We start from the raw sequence: 20,494 nt of genomic DNA on the forward strand, positions 1-20,494 counted from the left end.
ACCACTCCCGGCATCAAATATGCCAGGTACACCCTAATACCATGGGCTGCCTTAAGCTCTTTACACGGATTAAACCATAATCATAATCAGAACAACGAATTACAGGTGAGCACTTAATATGTGTGCAAAGCACTGTTGTGAGCACTTCAGAAGTATTAAGTCACATAATCGTCACTCTGGGATTGGAAATGTGATCAAAGTGCCACAGCTAGGGAACAGGATGGTGAACATGACCCTAGGGGTGTCTTCCTCAAAAGCCGGGCTCAGAACCTCTCTGCAGTGGGTCCTGATAGGTTGAAAGGAAGCATGTACTAAGCCCCTTTATGATTTCTGAACCACATCACAGATTAGAAATAGGGAGAGTGAAAGTTGGGAAACTCCCGGCAGGGCGCCATGAAGTGTCTCAGCTGAGGCCAGGAAAACGCCCCTGTGGTCAAACCCAGGCGGTGGGGGCGGGGTGGGCTGCAGCAGGTGCAGCCCAGACATCGTGCTCCAGGAGCCCTTCCAGGTGCTCTGGTCTGACTCAGGAAGGCAGACAGGACCTTGGCGGAGCAAGTCGCTCCTTGCTGCCTCCCAGGCCCGCTTGGCCCTGCCTTCCCCAGCTCCTGTTTCAGGCAAACAGCACCTGCCTACACAAGTACTCACTAAGACAACTCTAACCACTGACCGTCTCACGCCTGATGCCCACCCCACCGGCCAATGGAGGTGTGGCCCGCACATCCTCAAGGGCCCGTTCTCTGATGACTCAGACAGACCCAAACACGGCCCCCACCGCCAGCCCAGGCACGCCTGCCTTACTTACAAAGGGTGCGCGCATCTTCTTGGGTGATGGCGGCCCTCGATTTCAGGCTGGAGTTGACTTTATCAGCTGTGTAAATGCCTGAAGCAGGAAGGAGTGGGGAGTCACCGTCAGTAACAAGAAACCGCGTCCCCAAGACCCCAGGGGCCAGTGGCTTCTGGCGGAGGAGACCGTGCCCAGTTGATCTCCAAATTCTCCGGCCACGACCGGCTCACTCCATTCTAGTTCCTTGCCGGTCCCCTCCCAGCCCCTGCACCTGGCCATGAACCCTGGCAGGGCGGGCAGGAAGGTTCACCTGATACCGGAGAGGCTGGCGTGCAGCGGCGGGGAGCGCGATCGGTGTCACCTGCCCGGGCGGTCGCGCCCCAGAAAGTCCGCGGCGCCGCGCGCGCGCGCGGCCCTTCCTCCCCGGCCGCTGCGCTCAGCTAAACCGAACTAATTTGTTTACTCCAGTCTCACCCAAGTTCTCCATCCCCCACACAGCCTGGGACACCGGGAGAGCCACCCCAAGCGTCTCACCCTCCTTAAGAGCTGGCAAGTACCGCTCCACCCACCTCGCGAACTTGGAAGGCAGTAGCGGCCTCCACCAGGAAAGGAACCGGTTAAATGGCCGCAGAGTTCAGACCAGCGTGAGGTCACTCGGCCCCTCCCCGTGTGACTAATTAGAGCCTCGCAGAGCTCACGCCCCAGGGCGACAGGGACAGCCTGCCCCGGCCTCTGGGGCAGACAGGCCAGGATGCTTTCCGCTCACCGCGAACCCTCTCTGCACACACTGCCCTGAGAAGAGGAGACCCCGGAACTCAGCTCGGGGCCACCCCCGCTCAATATTTTAAGATCTCATATACCTATCTATAGAGAAGGCGATGGCACCCCACTCCAGTATTCCTGCCTGGAGAATCCCATGGACGGAGGAGCCTGGTAGGCTGCAGTCCGTGGGGTCGCTAAGGGTCGGACACGACTGAGCGACTTCACTTTCACTTTTCACTTTCATGCATTGGAGAAGGAAATGGCAACCCACTCCAGTGTTCTTGCCTGGAGAATCCCAGGGACGGGGGAGCCTAGTGGGCTGCCGTCTATGGAATCGCACAGAGTCGGACAGGACTGAAGCGACTTAGCAGCAGCAGCAGCAGCAGACCTATCTATACATATCGCCCTGCAGAGTAATCAGTTTGCTCATCCCCTCAAGTGGGCTTATCCTGTAGTTTAAAACTACCGTAGACCTCCGATATCCACGAGTTCTCTATCTGCCCTCTGCTGGGTAAAAAAATAAGGAGAGACAGAACTATGGATAAGCTGAGATTATTTTAGGGTTCTGGACTTCCTGTTTGGGGCATTCCCTGGGAATCTTGGAACACATCCTTTTAGGATAAGGGGGAACTGTATATTAAATTTTAAGGCCATTTAAAGGCAAGGGCCTAGCAGAGAGAAAGTATTTTTAACTATTGGTTCCCAAGCCATCAGATGTCCCCCAAATCTGGCACCAACCTGGCACATGGTAGGCCTTTCATGAGAAGGAAAGACCAAACACAGGCCCTTCTTATGCACTGGGCTGTGACCCTGCAGGGGTAAAAGTAGTTCTGGTCTATCACTATTTCCTGACCCTTCACTGCTGGCACTGAGCTTGGAATCAGGACTGTTGGCCAAATCCTGAACCTGGCTACCTACAGAGTCAAGAGCACCCTTCCCTCTCTGAGCCTCAGTTTGTTCATCTGCAAACTGGAGTGGTGATGATATTGTACAATATGTAAGATAATGTATAAAAATATACACAGCTTTGCTGTCAGATAGGCTTCTCAGGTGGCTCAAGTAGTAAAGAATCCACCTGCCGATGCAGGAGATATGGGTTTCATACCTGGGTCCCCTGGAGTAGGGAATGGCTACCAACTCCAATATTCTTACCCAGAAAATTCCATGGACAGAGGAGCCTGGTGAGCTACAGTCCACGGGGTTGCAGAGAGTCTGACAGGACTGAGCATGTACACAATGTAACAATAAAAATAGGTTCCCCAAAGGGAGAGCAACAGATGAAGCCAGGAATATAAAGTGGGAGCCTGATGTCTGGCCTGGGGCAAGTCCTCACTGGGGACCTGTTGGCTGTTGTTAACAGTTAGGAGTAAAGGTTATCCACAAACTAGCTTCCCAGCACGGAGGTCAAAGTTTTAGTGCATACTACTCACCCAACAAATCGCATTATGTGTATTGAGCAAGAGATTATCTGTAAGACCGTCCAAACCCAGAATGTAAAGTTTTGGTTTTGAGGAAACCACACCTATTCCTGCCTCTCCTTAATCTATGCTTTCAATCAGCCCAGACGTCACTTATTTCAGTTTTTTCTCCTCCACCCCCCCCCACCCCCCGCCACCCCGACTGTGCCAGGAAAAACAACATCCCTACTGAGGAGCAGGGAGGTCAGGAAGTGTAGTTTCACCTTTCACACAGCTCTTAAACGTGGAGCTCTCTAGCAAAGGCCCCAAGAGAGGTTACCACGTGTTGCCACCACCATCAGCAGCAAAGCAGTCCATCCTTAAGCCCCATTCCAAGTCCATCACCATGATGTGGGTGGACGGCCAAGTTCAAAACAGCCGGGACCAAACTGCTATCTGCCTATGAAGCCTCTTCCAGTCTTTTCTGCAGCCACAGCTATGGAGGCCCATCGTTCTTGTGACAGGTAGAAAATAGTAATTTTTCATTATTTGCCATCTCTCCATTCTCTGCCTTCTGAGGGTTCTCCTCCAGGAGAATCCATTGTTGCGCTGTCTCTGAGGAAGGAGTAACTGAGAAAATGGCACAAGGTTACATGCCAAGAGGGCTTCCCTGGTGACTCAGCGATCAAAAATCCACCTGCAAAGCAGGAGATGCACGTTCAGTCCCTGGGTGGGGAAGATCCCCTGGAGGAGGAAATGGCAACCCACTCCAGTATTCTTGCCCGGGAAATCCCAAGGACAGAGGAGCCTAGTGGGGTACAGTCCATAGGGTCACAGAGTCGGACACAATTTGGCAACTACAGAACAACACGCAGAGCAGACCTAAAAGACTGCAGGGCTTCTGAGCAGGTGGGGCAGGTATGAGAAGCAAGGCCAGGGCAAGAGGAGAGCAGGAGGGGAGGAAGTGTGGGCAGACAAACCGCACTTAAGGGAGCAGAATCCACAGAGCATTACGTGACTTGAAAGCTCTGATGCGGAACAGCAACTCCAAACCAGATCACTCCTCAGGGAAAGGTACCCCACCAGCCAAGTGAATAGGCTTTTGATCTGTATCCAGGGCACTCGGGGCAGGCGATGTAAGTACACTGACTCTTGACAGTTCGCTTTGACCAGAAAAATCAGGCTTTTAGGAAAGGAAGGTGAAGTGTAACTTCCTCATGAATTGCCTAGGTCTGCAACCCCTCAAGCCCTACTTTAGAGGTGAAAACAAACCCCTATTGAGAGGCCCTGAAGAGCTTCCACTAGTCAATGTGCAGCATAACCACCTCTATTTCCCCTTAAAAGCACATTCCCGAGAAGTTCCAGGCTCTCATTCCACTAAATGGCCAGTCTGGGGAACTGACAACTGCAGAGAACGTTTGCTTTTGTCCAACATTCTCTCATTTGGTGACTCTGCTTGGTTCTGGTGGAGCCACAAGTCACAGTACCCCCCATCACCCTGAGTAGGGACACACGTGACCTACATCTGGCTCATTATCATGCCCCAGCCCTCAAGGCAGCCAGGGACCCTGGAAGGAGCATATGACCCAAGGCAGACCAGTCAGAATCTTCCTCTAGGATGGAGGTTTGTATGTATATAAAATATACACAAACCTTGTAATAGGTAATGGGTCAAAGAGCCTCTTTCCTCTGGGGACAGTAAAGTGGAATGATGTAAGCCTGGAACCATATGTTCCTGCCCTCCCCAGCAGCATGGAAGAAATCTACAAGAGCAAATGATGCAGCCACTGCAAACAGGAAATAATAGTCCTGTTGACATTTGAATTCATGCCAGTTTAACTTCTAGACATCCAATTACAAGCAAATGCTTCCTCATTTAAAAAATTCTTCTAATTATTAAGTTAATTAGCATTGGACTTATCTTTGGCAAACTGTTATAGTAATCAAAGGCAAAAGTGTCCATCAATGCACCAAAGAGAAGTCATAGTTTGCTTGACTTCTCCTCACCCACATGGCCACTTTCCCCACCCTGCTCCTTTCTTCCCCCAGCTCACACTGACGGAGGGCCAACACTCCCAATACTCTCCATATTACATTAACTTGTGAGTTTGCCCCTTTCCTACTAAACTGTGAACTCAGTGCAACACCCAGCCTGGTATGATCAGGGATGGCTGGCTACTGACCCCACCCAGTGTGTTTCAAACTAGGAAAGAAATCTTTTTATTGTAGGGCTGAATGGGGTTTGTAAAGTGATCAGTCAATATTTGAGTTCCAACAACTTCTTCACTGCCTCCAAGGTCGCCAGTAAAAGGGCAAGCTTTCAGTAGAGCTTTATTTACCTCACCCCACTCCCAGAGACGAACCATTTAACCAGTTGGCTCCAGATCGGGCAACTAAATGAAAGTCCTCCAAATTCCAAGGTCCTCACAAGTCCATGTAACTATAAAATCTGTGCTCCATTTTATGCAATACTGTCAACAGCACAGCTTTCTCTGGCATTATGCTAGAGATTACGATACTAGTGCGGTATTATTTTTCAGGAGCGAGAAAGCCGACTCATTCAAACCACATTACCACTGCCACCTTTGACACCAAGTTTTCATTCCCTTAGAGATCCTATTCACTTTACCAAGCCTAAATCTACTTAACACATCTTCCCATATTAAAGAGAAAGGAAAAACACAAGGAACACGGTGCTGTGATCTTTATTCCATTAAATGACCTTAAAACTAAGAAACAGAAACATGCTTTTATACTAATAGCATAATCTAATCCATTGCACTTTTTAAAAAGTATATTAAATTTTAAAGCCATTCAAAAAGTCTAGAAGGAAGAAAGTGCTTTTAACAAATCATTTTTTTGAAAGAGAAGAGAAATCAGAGAAGAAAATTTGTATACGCTCAAAATTAGTATTCACTCCTTTAAGGCTTAAGTCCATGACAGCATTTACGTATCTAAACTGGAGCACTTTGGGAATCAGATGCATCTTCCCCTGGTCATAAGAACACTACATTTATAATTTGAGTTCTGGCATGTGAGACTCCTTTCTCAAGAAGAAACATTTCTTCTAAAATCTTTCTGTCCTTAATCTTGAAGGCCCCTGGTAAGGGGTACTCTGTCACTAATTTTCAAAATTATGATCCTCTCTGTCCTTTTTGTTCATTTTTACTTATGGCTTACGGTTTTCTGTGCATGAAAAGATTCAGAGGTTCAAGTCACAGTGCTAAATTTTTGCTTTTTCAAAGAAAAACAACTTTCAAACTAGTTTTTTAATCCTAAGTACACCTGTTGGTAAACAGGATACCTGTACATTCATTTTTCAGAGAAGGCACGAGGACTTTCTAATTTAGAGAAACATTTTCATAGAGCTTGGGTAATCCTCTGAACTAAATGCATCCTTGTTACTCCTAACTCTCAGTGATTGTATCTGGCAGGAGACCACCCATTCTGAATCTCAGGCAAAAGGTGTCCACTTGCCTCCAGGCAACACTGAATTGCACTTTCCCATCCCTCAGAGCAGCCTCTCCCACTGTGCTCTCTGAACCACCTGTGATGCTGTTTTTAAAAGTGGTGATTCCAGGGCCACAACCCAGACCCAGATCCACTGAGACAATCCCTCGGTATAAAGCTAGCAATTTGAATTTTTTTAAACATCCCTCCCAGGGCTGTTTTATGCAGGTCAAGATAGAAGAGAGCCACCATTCAAAACACAGCAACAATATGACTTCACAGAAGGAAAACTACTCAACTGCAAATGGTCTCTTCACAAATGGGCTTCGGAATATCATTTTAAAACACCACCTTCACAAATAGTTGGTATGTTAGTAACTGAAGCTTTTCTTCACTATGCCCCTATTCCTTGATTAAAATTGTGATGGATCTAAACATTAAGCCAAATGATGCAACCTGTGTTGGCTACCTTAGATGGCAGCCATCCTAAATAATCCTAAATTACATTTCAATAGTTCCATGGGGAAAAAAATAGCTCTATTAAGATATCCATATAAGTTACATTATTTTGTTTAAAAAACCAGGGAAAAATAAAACTATTTGTTTTTTAATCACTTTTGCCTGGACTTAAATCAACCACGTAATTTTTCTGTAACTCATACATACTTATCAAGACACCATTTTCATAAGCCAGGTGGAACGCTGGGTATGATCTGTTAAATGCACTGCCAGTATGAGGCAGTTTGTCTGTTTGTTCACCTAAAGCATTTTACTTCACAAAAGAGAAAAAAAGGAAAGACCAGGTAAAACAAAAACAATACTCATAAGCAACTCTACCAAGCGTGAAACTACAGAGACCTCCACACAACAGCTTTCTTGATATACTGCTAAAATAAGGTATGACTCTGAGGCTGTTTTCATCATCTTACATGATAGTTTTCCCTCTTTCTGTCTATACATCAATCTAGAAAGAGTTCTCAGTGAAAGAATTGAAATTTTGATTCTATTATTTTTACTTAGAAGCTGGAAGTATTAAAAAAAAAAAAAATTTAACCTCTTCTAAGTGGTCATGTATGGATGTGAAATTTGGACTGTGAAGAAAGCTGAGTGCTGAAGAATTGATGCTTTTGAACTGTGGTGTTGGAGAAGACTCTTGAGAGTCCCTTGGACTGCAAGGAGATCCAACCAGTCCATTCTAAAGGAGATCAGTCCTGGGTGTTCTTTGGAAGGAATGATGCTAAAGGTGAAACTCCAGTACTTTGGCCACCTCATGCGAAGAGCTGACTCATTGGAAAAGACTCTGATGCTGGGAGGGATTGGGGGCAGGAGGAGAAGGGGACGACAGAGGATGAGATGGCTGGGTGGCATCACCGACTCGATCAACTTGAGTTTGAGTTAACTCCGGGAGTTGGTGATGGACAGGGAGGCCTGGCGTGCTGCGATTCATGGGGTTGCAAAGAGTCAGACACAACTGAGCAACTGAACTGAACTGAAAATGAATTCTTTTCATAGAAAATCCTGAAAACCTTTTATATGTTAGTAGGAATGTGCCAACTAAAAATGCTTGCATGGAAAGGCAAGAGTGGCAGAGAAACAAACACCAGGAAAACCTTACAGTCCTAAGTAAAGTCCCTGACCCACAAACCAACAGCTGAGGGGAGGTAAGAGGAAAAAGGCATTCTTTGCAACCCGGTCATAAACCTCCCCAGGACTACTTACAGCCAGCAATGAGAATGCACCTTTTACTGGAAAAGTTGATACAAAGTCATCAATTCTCTTTAAAAAAAAAAAAGGAAACTCATAAAAATCCTCACTGAGAAAACTATAAACAATCTCCAGAGGCAGAATAAGACCAAAAACAAACAAAAAAAGGCTTCCCCAGGGTAATTACACGTTATTCCTTTATGATCAAAACAGAAATTTGGTGAATTTAAACAGTAACTAAATTCTAAGGTTTCATTAAATCATACATGATTGCATGTTTTTTTATTTTTTAAAAATCTAGTATTTTAGTATTCAAGTTTTAAACATAGCATCCTTTTCTCATCATTAAAAGTAGGATAATTCTAGACAACTCTTCTGAAATCTATAAACATGCTTATACAGTGCATTAAAAGCTAAGTATGTCAACATCTGTAAGGCCTTTAGCAAATAAGTATCAATCTTCAGGAATATGATAGGCCACCTGAAAATGCACCAAAATTTCAAAACTAAAGTTTTAATTTAATAAAGCTAAGTATTACTGATACGCAAGTAAACAGTTTTTAGAACAAGTTGGAATTTTTCTAAAATTTAACCATGACTGAATAAAATAGCAAGAACTTCAGGGCAAGATGGTATGTAAATGTGAAAAATACATTAAGCATTTAGAATTAATTCAAAACTTACAAAAATACTTGAGTGGTAAAGTGTTAAAATAGTCAAGAAAAATACTCTTTGATAAAGAGATGACAGACTAGAAAAGACTTTTTTCCACCATCCATTCATACTTCACGTATATAGAACTTACACTTGGAATTTGCCTGTAACTCCCTACCTCCCTCCCACAACAAAAGAAATTATCTTAAGAATTAAGGCTCATATACCTGAATGCTTATATAAATACTTGCAGGCAAGTTGTATGAAGTTTTAGAATCCACAACAATTCACCATGATAAACAAAGGAAAAGGCAACTGGTAGACAAAAATTTTTATCACACAATCAAGGTAAATAAAGAATTTAGATACTTTCTAGATATTATATATCCATACTTGGGTGGGACTCGGTCCTTACTAAGCCAAAGATATTTTAGAGCTACCAGACTAGTCACGTATAAAGTTAAATAAAGGATGGTTCACTAAATAAAACTGACAGTTCTAGCTTCATTATTAAAAACATCAGACCGTGAACAGGAGACTGCAAATAAACGCTGTGGATGAAGACCTGATGCGCTGCCAAGCCGCATGAGACGGGACATCGATTAAAGGCAGCGTGTTTGGTAAAAATCCTTCCTCTAGTCCTTGATAAAGTTCTGTTCTCATGAATGACGACTGTGTGAGTTATGTACAATACACATACGTGTTATAAACCTACAATCAGCGAGTCTGACCAAGGCACAAGTTCAGATGACTTATCAGAGGTCACATGGTTCATTTAAACTCAAGTTTTTTCCTTAAAGTATTACACTCATTCCTTTTATTATGAGCAGCTCTGGTTTTTCAAGGCATGTCTGCCTCTTTTCTATAAAGAAGCTATAGGAATGAATGAAGGCAAAAAAAACAAAACAAAAACAAACCAGAATATGTTCTAACAAAACTGCCAGCCTGCCAGGAAACAGACCTTAAATTTCAGTGTATGGTTGATTTAAATACAATTTTTCCATATTATGTGGCAAACACAATTCTCTAATATCGTAAGATTTAAAAACCGTAATAGCATCATTTTTAGTTAGTCTTTAGTTTTGAAGCTTTTGCCAAGTTTTGTAAACTTTTAAAAAAAGGAATCCTTCTCAAAAGAGTACGGTACAAACTGACAGTTCATCCCAAAACAGCATCTTTCATGTGAATGTCCTCAATTTCCTCCCGATCAAGTCCTCGAAAGCATGGGTTCAATCTTAAAAGGCACTAAGCGGCACATGAAGGACTTAAAACCGCATTTCCATTGTTCTTTTAGCTTTCTCCCCCATAAAGTGCACAAAGCAGAGAGTAATGAGAAAACAGACACAAGCTTGGATCTACACCAGCAAGGAAAAGAAACGCTTCCAAGGGAAACGGAAGTGTGTTTAAGAATTTGAAACCACAGGAAAGGTCTGTTCATTTATTAGTGCCGTGTTTCGGCTCTTCCCAGATGGTCCCGGGTCTGCGTTCCTGGAGACCTGGGCCTGTGGCCGTAGCAGATGCCCAGAAATCAGAGGGAGCTAGAAGGGTTCTTGTCTGATCCTCTCATTAGGATGCTACTGAGCTTTTTTATCCGAGGGCGGTCTCCCAGCAACTGCATCCCTTACAGCAGCCTGAGTGGAATTACCGATGTGAGAAGTGGCCTGCAAAAGTCCATTTATTCAACATGTCAGTTAATAAAATTACAGCACAGTGTCAAAACAGCAAGCCATTACAGACAAACTTTCAAAAATCTCTGTCTACACTGAGACAGAAAATTAGGGAATGAAAATGCAGGGGTCAGGGAGTCTGTGGCGGCTGCTAATGCCCCAGAAAGTAGGTCAGCTGAATCTTTAGTGGATAGGCAGCTCGCCAGCCTTCACTGCAAGCTTCTAACTGATCTGTTCCTGCTACTCAGAAAAACAAAGCAGAGTCTCAAATCTGTATACCTGGAGATCATGTCAATGTCAAGAGCCACTGGTTTGATGAAGCGATTTAAGTGAAAGAGATGCCATCTACTGGCAGATCTCAAAATAGAACATTTCGCTAAATTCATATTTTTCAAAGCTCATGACTTTCAGCGAAGCAAACTAACCTTGGATGTAGGAGATAATCACACAGGAATTATGTCTGATGAACACGTATTTAAAAGTTTCCCATGAAGAACACAATGTATGTTAACTTGTAAAGTTTTTTGCATTAATGAGCAGGTTTTAAGCATGGAAACAAAATATTAGGTAGGAATAAACATTAACATCTTAAAGAACAATAATAAAACATAAGACCTATCAAAAAAAAAAAAAAAAAGGCATATTTCTCATGCCTTCTATCACTATTGAACTCTTCCAAATGGAGATATTTTACAATAGAAGCACGCATATCTATCTGTTATCGACCGTCAGCCTCCTGGGCTGGCACCACTTACCTGCTCTAATACATACGCTGCACCAGAATCAATAGCACCGCCCAGCTCACGATACTGACCAGAGTACCTGATGTACCCCCAGGTGAGAAGCGCTATTAACAGCAGCCCAACCATACAGTTGAACAGCTGGGCCACCACCTCAAGACCAATAAAGCCAGTGAGGCCGGAGGCGATGTACAGAGCCACGATGCCCGTGAAGAGCACTGCGGGGGTTCGGAAGGTGCTGAAGACGTTCTTGCTACTGTTGTGCTTGCAGAAGTTCTCGTACAGTTCCTTGATCTCCTCCTCCAGCTCCTGCTGGTAACGAAGGCTAAAATCCTTCCCACCCATCTTTTTCGTCTTCTTAAAATGGTCCAGAGCAAGCTGTTTGAATTCGCAGTGCTTCTCCTCTAGAATGTCTGGAGACAGATAAGGTTTGTCTCCCCCACAAACCTGACGAGAATAAAGACAGAACGCAGTAAAGAATCCTTCAGAAACAAGTGCCAAATAAAACAAGTGAAAATGCTGAAAAGCTTAGAAAATTTTAAGATACTAGAAACGAACTTTAAAATGATGACTAAGATCAATAAAGTCTGGGTTCAATTCTTCTGAAAAGCACACTTACTAACCAGGGTGATACTGATCAGTGAGAGCAGTGCCGCTGTAAGAAAGTCTTGCTTAGAAAGGGTCGTAATTAAAAGGCCCCAATAACCAGGATAACCTGAATGTTGCCTCATCATCATAAGCTATACTAAGCAGGATCAAGCTTGGACTTCTGAAGTTAAAAATATTGCCCAGGTTAGATATTTCAGAATAAGACTTACGTCCAACATACCTCTTCCATGTTGTTGTAATAAACATCCTTGGCAGAGGCTGCAGCTGCTAAATTGTTGGCTTCAGCAGTGGCCTTTGAAGAAAGGAAACCACAAATTATAAATTCTTTCTCTTTTAGTATTCTTCCACAAATAACCAAACAGAAGTTCTGTTTCACTCTATTCCCCATTCTTCTTCCTTTATGATTCTTCTGTTATTTTTCAGGTTTCCACAAAGTCCAACTGATTAAATAAAATACACCTTTTCTGCTAGATTTTCTGCCAAAAAATATTCTCATACATAAGAATCTGTCATAAAACTAAACCTCTGAAAATATGTCCTTTGCTTCAATTTTGTATGTTAAGGAATAGATGTAACTCTGAAGAGAAAAAATTTATCTTTACAATACCAATCTCACACGCTAACTCCCTTTGTGAAAATTTTTATCTACTAAAGAAATAAACATTTGGCAATAAACAACCTTATCTTCAGTATGTGTAAGTCAGAAATCATATGTATTCACAAAATGACATCTTGAAAACATCAAAATGTTGATAATAAAACTGGCTGAAAATGAAAAACCTGATTAGTAAATAGATAAGTCAGGACATGTTTTACGAAAATAGACAACAGGAAATAGGAGAACAATTTGTCTAACGGAATGGGGTATGTTTAACCTGCGTACAATACTTTTGGGGGGACTCTGTTCTGTTCTAACTCCACCACCATGAATACAGACAAAAAAGTCTGAAGGTAGTCACACTGCTGAAAACATGCTAAACATGAACAGACCTCAGCATAATGAAAAAGGGGGCCCTTCCCTGGTGGCTCAGTGGTAAAGAATCTGTCTGCCAATGCAGGGGACACGGATTCGATCCCTGGTCCAGGACGATTCTACACACCAGGAGGCAACTAAGCCTGTGTGCTACAACTACTGAGCCCATGCTCTAGACCCTGTGAGCCAAAACTACTGAACTAACTCGCATGCCCCAGAGCCCAGGCTCTGCAACAAGGGAAGCCACCGTAGTAAGAAGCCCAGTGCACTGCAACGGAGAGTAGCCCCCACTCCAGAAAGCCCTCGCGCAGCAACAAAGACCCAGCACAGCCAAAAATAAATTAAAGCTTTTTTAAAAAAAGAAAAGGGGAAAACTACCAGGACTGTCAAAGAACTGCTTACCTGAAGCATGGATTTGGGGTGAGGCAGATCTTCTCCTTGGTAAATTTTAATATATGCCTTAGAATATAAACAGAAAACAATTATGAAAAACCCCACTCGTCATATTTAACTGCAGCTTACCTTTCAGAAACAGTGACCGTACAATTGCATTTTCCTAGAGACCTAAATCCACACCCAGGAATTAGCAAAAACACAGCACGCCTCCGAGTGCATGTTAGCATTTTTTTAGTTAACTAGAAATGTTCTCAAAGCAGCACACGCCTACCAAGGCTATGGCTCCCGCCAGACTCCCCATGCACGCTGGCCTCACCACTGCCTGTGGGCAGAGTGACCATCCGCCGTGAGGTAGTCGTGTCACATCTAGGTGCCGTCTCCTACTCACAGCAACTTCCTAACCACCTCCTCTCCACACCATCTTCCTTGAGGAACAGTCTTCCTTTAGCCACAGTAATCACTCCTCTAAGAGAGTGCAGAGAACAGCCATTTGGTGCCTAGACCAATACTGCCACCCAGTGGCCCACTCCTGGAAGGACGATGGAATCTGAAAAGGCTTTTCCTTCCAACTTCCCCCAAGCTTTAAAATACCTGAACTGAGTTAATAACCTATATCAGTTTCACCAAAAGTCAAATATTTTAATAATGAAAACCCCGTATTTACCTTAAAATACTCCAGCAGTCCCCGACAGGTGACTTTTGAGCCATTGATCTCCTTTTCCATTAAGTTGGCTGGGTTTAATACATGCAGTATCAGTGTCTGTAACTGCTCTTTGAATTCACTGGCAATGTCTGTCCGCAGGACCAAGAACAAGGAAACAATAAGCCAAAGAGATTTATTCAGCCAAGGAGAGCATAAAGCACAATCTTCGGTCCATCTGGTTGTTCTAACATCTCTAGCTGAAAGGGAGCGGCAGGAGTCCCAGACTGTGAGCCCGGCCCTCTCTGGCAATGACCAGGCTGCTGACGGTCTCTATTCTCACGTGACTGTGCGGTCTCCTTCCCTTCTGCAGGATTAAGTCCTCTCTAGTCCAGAACAGAATACGCAGGATATCGCTACCCTGGTTTTCACTCTGCGAGATTCACGTCTACTCCCTACACGTCCAGGAAATTTTACTTTTTATTTTACGGGACTTCCCTGGCAGTTCAGTGGTAAGGACTTCACCTTCCAATCAGGAGGTGGGGGTTCAATCCCTGGTTGGGGAACTAAGATTCTACATGCCTTGTGGCCAAAAAGCCAAAACATAAAACAGAAGTAGTGTTGTAACAAATTCAATAAAGACTTCAAAAATGGTCCACATCAAAAAAAAAAAAAATTTAAAAAAAAATAATAATTTCATTAACATATCTTCAGGAAAATCCTTATCAACCCTTCAGGTTCTCCCAGACCAGGCCTTTGCCACACCCTCACTCTTCCCCTTAAAAGCATTATAAATCGCTATTTATCCATTTGCTTTACTTTTGTTCATTTTTTTAACATTAAAGGAAGTAGAAGCACCTGAATCTCATGATATTTATTTTCTATCCTCTCCTCAGAGAGGTTCTCTGGGCCACCCCAAAGGGAAAAGACTACTATTTCAGGAGACATGACAGCTGCTTTCCAGCTTCTGTAGAGTTCCCACAGAAGGAAGGGTCAGGAAGCTATTAAACAGAGCTCTTTCCTCAAAGTGAGAACTAGCTGGCCCAAGTATGAAAATGCAAGGAATCTGATTTATATGATCCAGCATCTTCATAATTCAAGTTATTGAATTCAACTAATTCAAACTATCAGCTAAAAATAAAGTAGACAGGAACCCACATAAAGGTAGGAACTCCTTAACACTGCATAGCCCAAATTTACAAAATGGAGACAGTCTTATGTATTCATTTAACAGATTTTGACCACCTTTTTGTGGCAGGCATTGTTGTACGAGTTGGGGATACAGCAGTGAATAAAACAAAAGTGGTTTACTAAATTTTTTCCAGCTACAAGGATCACCATAAAAATCTCCACAGGAAAAAACTTCAGGTCATTTTATCTCTGAAGATTATAAGGTCTTCTAAGAGGAATTACTAGGTATGTGAGGAAATATAAATTTCTGGAAAATATTCAAAACTATTTAAAAAATAACCATCCATAAAACCCACCATCAGACAATCAAAATTCACATTTAAAATACTCTCCCCTTCCTTTTTAAGGCTCTTATATATTGCTAAACTGCTTTTGTAGAAGATTGTACCAACTTATATTCCTATCACCAACATGTGAGAAGGCTTGTTCATTACTATGAACTCACGAGATTTTTATTGTTTTTAAAACCTTTACTGACTTGACTGGCGAAAAATCGTTATCTTGCGGTTTCTGCTTCTGACAGTACTAAACATCAGAGAATCGGAAGGGATCTTCTTCCTAACAAGATCCTGCAAAAGATACATTCTATTCCATTGTAGACTTGGAAGTCTACAAAGAGAGTCTACAAAGTCTACAAAGAGAGCTGCAAGGAACTGAGTAGGTAGGGGGTGAGCTGAAACCAGAGCACTGAGCTAAGTACATGTGAAGCTGTGGCTCGTTTGAGGCCATTCACTATAATGGGGTAACAAACTTTGTGCAAAAATAATTGCTGAATTAAGTGGGATCCTGAAACGGCACTGCAATGGTCCTGGGCTGGTAAGCCCCTGGCTCCCCGAAGAAGCAAACACAGATCAAATCTCCTTTGGAGGAAAAAAAGATCTGAATAATATAACAAAGAACAGCACAGAGAGATCGGATGATGCAAAATAAGGAAGAAAACTAAGATACGGAAGACAGAATACAAGGTTCACAACTTAAAACAGACATATAGAATCTTGACATTGCAGAGAAAGAACACCCAATCGAAAACTAGACAAGAAGAATTTCAGAGGAAAGGAAACATGAATGGAAATAAATACATGAAAAGATATTCAACCCCATTAGTAATCAGAGAAATGCAATTTAAGATCACAATGAGATACTATTTTATAATCACTAATTTAACAAAACTAAGATGGCTGTTAATATCAAATGTTGCCAAGGATATGGATCAACGGGAATTTTTATAACACTGATGCTGCTGCTGCTATTGCTAAGTCACTTCAGTCGTGTCCGACTCTGTGTGACCCCACAGACAGAAGCCCACCAGGCTCCCCGTCCCTGGGATTCTCCAGGCAAGAACACTGGAGTGGGTTGCCATTTCTTTCTCCAATGCATGAAAGTGAAAAGTGAAAGCTAAGTTGCTCAGTCGTGTCCGACCCTCAGTGACCCCATGGACTGCAGCCTTCCAGGCTCCTCCATCCATGGGATTTTCCAGGCAGGAGTACTGGAGTGGGGTGCCATGGGAGTGTAAATTGGAATAAGAACTTTGGAAAACAATTTGGCATTACCTAAGGTGAAAATATATGTATTTCAATTATCCATCAATCCCGCTTTTAAGCACATAACCTGGGAAACTCCCATATATCCACATCCACAAGAATGTTCATAGCAGTGCTATTCATAATGGCAAAAAAACTGGAGAAGCCCAAGCTTCCACTGAGAATAAACTGTTATATTCACAGAAGGCTCTGTTATCCTATAATGAAGCTGAATGAATTACAATCCCATGCAATAATACAGATAGCCTTAAAAATAAAGCACACAAAGATGGTAACGACAACCCTATATGCGAGACAGCAAAAGAGACACAGACGTGAAGAACAGACTTTTGGACTCTGTGGGAGATGAGGGTGGGATGATTTGAGAGAACAGCATTGAAACATGTATATTACTATATGTAAAACAGATGACCAGTGCCAAGTTCGATGCATGAAGCAGAGCACCCAAAGTTGGTGCTCTGGGATGACCCAGACGGATGGGGAGGTGGGAAGGGGGTTCAGGATGGGGGGACACATGTACACACGTGATTGATTCATGCTGATGTACGGCAAAAACCACCACAATATTGTAATTAGCCTCCAATTAAAATATATAAATTAAAAGAAAACAAAAATAAAAAATAAAGATCACCGTGAAAATGCAAATTGGCCACATACTATATTTTTATAAAGTTCAAAAAAAAAAATTGAAGAAACTTAGCAAAAGACTGTTAAGTGAATCAAACACAAGGGCTTCCCTGGTGGCTCAGCTGGTAAAGAATCTGCCTGCAATGCAGGAGACCTGGGTTTGATCCCTGGGTGGGAAAGATCCCCTGGAAAAGGGAGCAGCTATCCACTCCAATATTCTGGCCTGGAGAATTCCATGTATAGAGGGCCAGGTGGACTATAGTCCATGGGGTCCCAAAGAGTTGGACACGACTGAGCGACTTTCACTTCACTTCACTTCACATACAAGTAATAACTTTTTTAATTCAAAGACAAGACAGCATAAGCAAAATTTAGAACAGTAGTTATTTCTGTGGAGAGGCAGGGAGAAGGAAAGAAGCGTATAAATATAGAAAACAGCACTGATAATGTTCTTGGTAAGACTAGAAAACTACAGCCCTTGGGCCAAATATGACAGCTAACTATATTTATAAATAAAGTTTTATTGAAATATAACAATGTACAATCATTAATACAATTGTCTATGGCTGCTTTCTTGCTACAAAGTAGATCTAAGTAATTGTATGGCCCACAAAGTCTAAAACATTTAGTTTAGTCCATTACAGAAAGTGTGCCAATTCTAGCTCCAGATATTAATAGTAAGTTGGGCAGTGGGTTGATGATACTCATTACATTTCATACCTTACATATATACATTATATATATTCTTTCTTATATGTAATACTGATGCATTCTTTTGGATATCAAATAGCATATTTAAAAATTTAATGGTAGATCATTCTTTTAATTTGCTTTTATTTATTTTATTACTTGTTAGGCCAAACTCTCTCCCATATTTGTTCATTAGCTGATTACCTTTTCAGTGAACTTTTAGGGCCTTTATCTTAGTCACTTTTCAGCAAGTAAATAAATATATTGTTCTTTATGTATACTATAACTGAAATTTTTCTCCATTTTATTTGCCTTTTTATAAACATGCATAAGATTATTACGTATTCAAAACTATAGCACTTTTTCTTGATAATTTCTTTTATTCCTTCTAATTTTAAGAGTCCTTCCCCAATTCCAGAGGTCAAATAAAATTAATTTTTCCCCATGCTTTCAATTTTATAATTAGAGTTCACTTATGGCTCATAAATTGAAATCTGCATGAGATTTTTTTTCTAAATAGTAACATATACTTCTAATCACTCATTTCTACACCATCTTAAATAATCAATCATAAGATCTCTTGACATCAAAAAATATGTTTTTTAATGAGATACCTAAATAAACAGATACCGATCTCCATCTAAATACCCTTAATTTCATAGTCCTCTCAGGATGGAACCAAAATATGGCCCTATACCAACTTTAAAAAGGTGTTGATCCCTACATTTAACATTTGATAAAGGTGACATTTCAACCAGTGAGGACAAGTCGGACTCTTCGACAGTGTTGAGACGCATAGGCAGTCATTCGGAAAATAAGCTGGATCCAAACTGGATCATTGGGAAAGACCCTGACCCTGGGAAAGACTGACGGGAGGAGAAGGGGATGACAGAGGAGGACATGGTTGGATGGCATAACCGACTCAATGGACATGAGTTTGAGCAAGCTCTGGAGGTTGGTGATGGACAGAGAAGCCTGGTGTGCTGCAGTCCATGGGGTCACAAAGAGTCGGACATGACTGAGTGACTGAACTGAATTGAACTGTAACTGGATCATAAATTATAATGTGAAAAAATGGGACCCCAAAATTTCAAGAAAGAAAAAGTGGGACAAATTCTTTAAAACCCCAAAGTGAAACACAAATAAGTGTACATATTAATAACATGCTATCCTATGTATATTTATATTTGCTTTGCATATACTAAAGAAACTCTGGAAGCCTACAAAAAAGAGACTTTTCACTGAATACATTTTAATCCTTTTTGGGATTTAAAACATGTGACTGCATTATCCACTCGGAAAAATCTTAAAGGTTTCAATGGTCATCACACTGAAAGACTGAGAGCCTCAGAAATATTTCACACAAGAAACAGCGGGATCTATAGACACCACAAATGGTATTGTCTATGGTTTTACCCAGATTTAATAGACCCTCAGCAATTAATGTTTCTATGAAGGCTGTACCAAAATATGAGTTTTAGACTTAAGAGCAGATAAGAACTACTGTCACATGACTTAGACAATTTCAACATCTCATGGCGTCCAAGAAGATTGCTCCCTACAATGTCTTCTGTTTAATTTCTAGCTAAATATCTCAGTAGTTACTGTATTAGGTCTCTCTGCTCTAGTAAAAAAGAAAGACAGTTTTCTTTATGGTGATGACAGTCATCCTGTGTCTGTTGAAAAGGAGTCTCAAAAATGAGCTAATCTCCTAGCTAACTACTATAGGAAGCAGCAGCTTAGCACTGATTATACCATAAATAAGATTGTGTCTGGCAGGTGTTCACCTCTGAATAAATGGTTATTCTTTTAAAAAATAAAGTAAGACCAGTAAAACAATCCCTGAAGTAATTAGGGGAACATTTGCAGAAACAGCTTCAGAATGCAGTTCTTAATAAATTTAAATGTTCTACAAAAACTACATGAAGGTCTTTTTCTGGATTACCGCTAAACATTCTCAGGCTAATGTCTTATCCAAGTTATACAGAGCAGAGCTGCAGGATCTCAACCAAGTCAATGTACAAGTATATGCTTGAGAAAATACAATGTCTAGGTAATTTTTTTTAACTCCGAGAAATGTTATCAACTCTACTTAAAGGTCCCCCACAACGAAGTTTATGTGGTTCTCAGCCAAGCACTTGCCAAATATTCACAAGTCTCACACTATTTGCAATGTAACATCCTCAATTTGCTCTTCACTCAAAACCCTTCAATATCTTGTTTTAAAGGCTCCCTAAAATTATAAATACCCACAAACCTTTGCAGAGCTAACAAGAATTCTTCATCAACAACCCTCCTAATGACTATAGTTTCCTTAACAGACACACAGGGGCAAACTATTAACATATTTTTAAAGTGAAACAATAAAGGAAATTTTTATTTCTCAAATCCTTCCTTTTTTAAAAACAACCTCATAAATATTCAGTTTTAAATAATTAGGATCATACAATATATGCTACTACTCTGCACTTTCCACATTTAACAACATATCATGAACATCTTTCTATGTAAATACAGATGGAGCCATCTATCTATTTTTTCCTTTTAAATGATTTATTTTCATTCCTTTGTGAGATATACCGTAATTGAACCAACTCCTCAGAAATATATATTTGGGTTGCTTCCAATAATTCACTGTTATAATAATGCATTAGGGGCACTATTCTTGT

At 41.7% G+C, this 20,494-nt stretch overlaps 2 protein-coding genes across 4 annotated transcripts in view; both read right to left on the minus strand.

Moving 5' to 3' along the window:
* LOC133241365 (phospholipase A and acyltransferase 3) overlaps positions 1 to 1,459 on the minus strand; it is a 30,005-nt gene extending 28,546 nt beyond the window's left edge. Inside the window, exons 1-2 of one of the 2 annotated variants that reach the window (XM_061406744.1) lie at positions 1,354 to 1,459; positions 803 to 880 (exon numbers count right to left, since the gene is read on the minus strand). In XM_061406744.1, coding sequence (XP_061262728.1) covers positions 803 to 817 — 15 coding nt within the window. In that variant the 5' untranslated portion in view covers positions 818 to 880; positions 1,354 to 1,459. Of the gene's footprint in view, positions 1 to 802; positions 881 to 1,318 lie in introns of both variants that reach the window. The other variant, XM_061406745.1, reaches the window with a different exon arrangement.
* A 4,173-nt stretch (positions 1,460 to 5,632) lies between these two features.
* The window catches only part of ATL3 (atlastin GTPase 3), a 46,518-nt gene continuing 31,656 nt past the window's right edge, over positions 5,633 to 20,494 (minus strand). For both annotated transcript variants that reach the window (XM_061406740.1, XM_061406739.1), the window contains exons 9-13: positions 13,801 to 13,928; positions 13,143 to 13,199; positions 11,988 to 12,059; positions 11,174 to 11,605; positions 5,633 to 10,412 (exon numbers count right to left, since the gene is read on the minus strand). In XM_061406740.1, coding sequence (XP_061262724.1) covers positions 10,326 to 10,412; positions 11,174 to 11,605; positions 11,988 to 12,059; positions 13,143 to 13,199; positions 13,801 to 13,928 — 776 coding nt within the window. In that variant the 3' untranslated portion in view covers positions 5,633 to 10,325. The remainder of the gene's footprint in view (positions 10,413 to 11,173; positions 11,606 to 11,987; positions 12,060 to 13,142; positions 13,200 to 13,800; positions 13,929 to 20,494) is intronic.

This window comes from Bos javanicus, chromosome 29 (genome assembly GCF_032452875.1).
Source record: "Bos javanicus breed banteng chromosome 29, ARS-OSU_banteng_1.0, whole genome shotgun sequence".
NCBI lineage: Eukaryota > Metazoa > Chordata > Mammalia > Artiodactyla > Bovidae > Bos > Bos javanicus.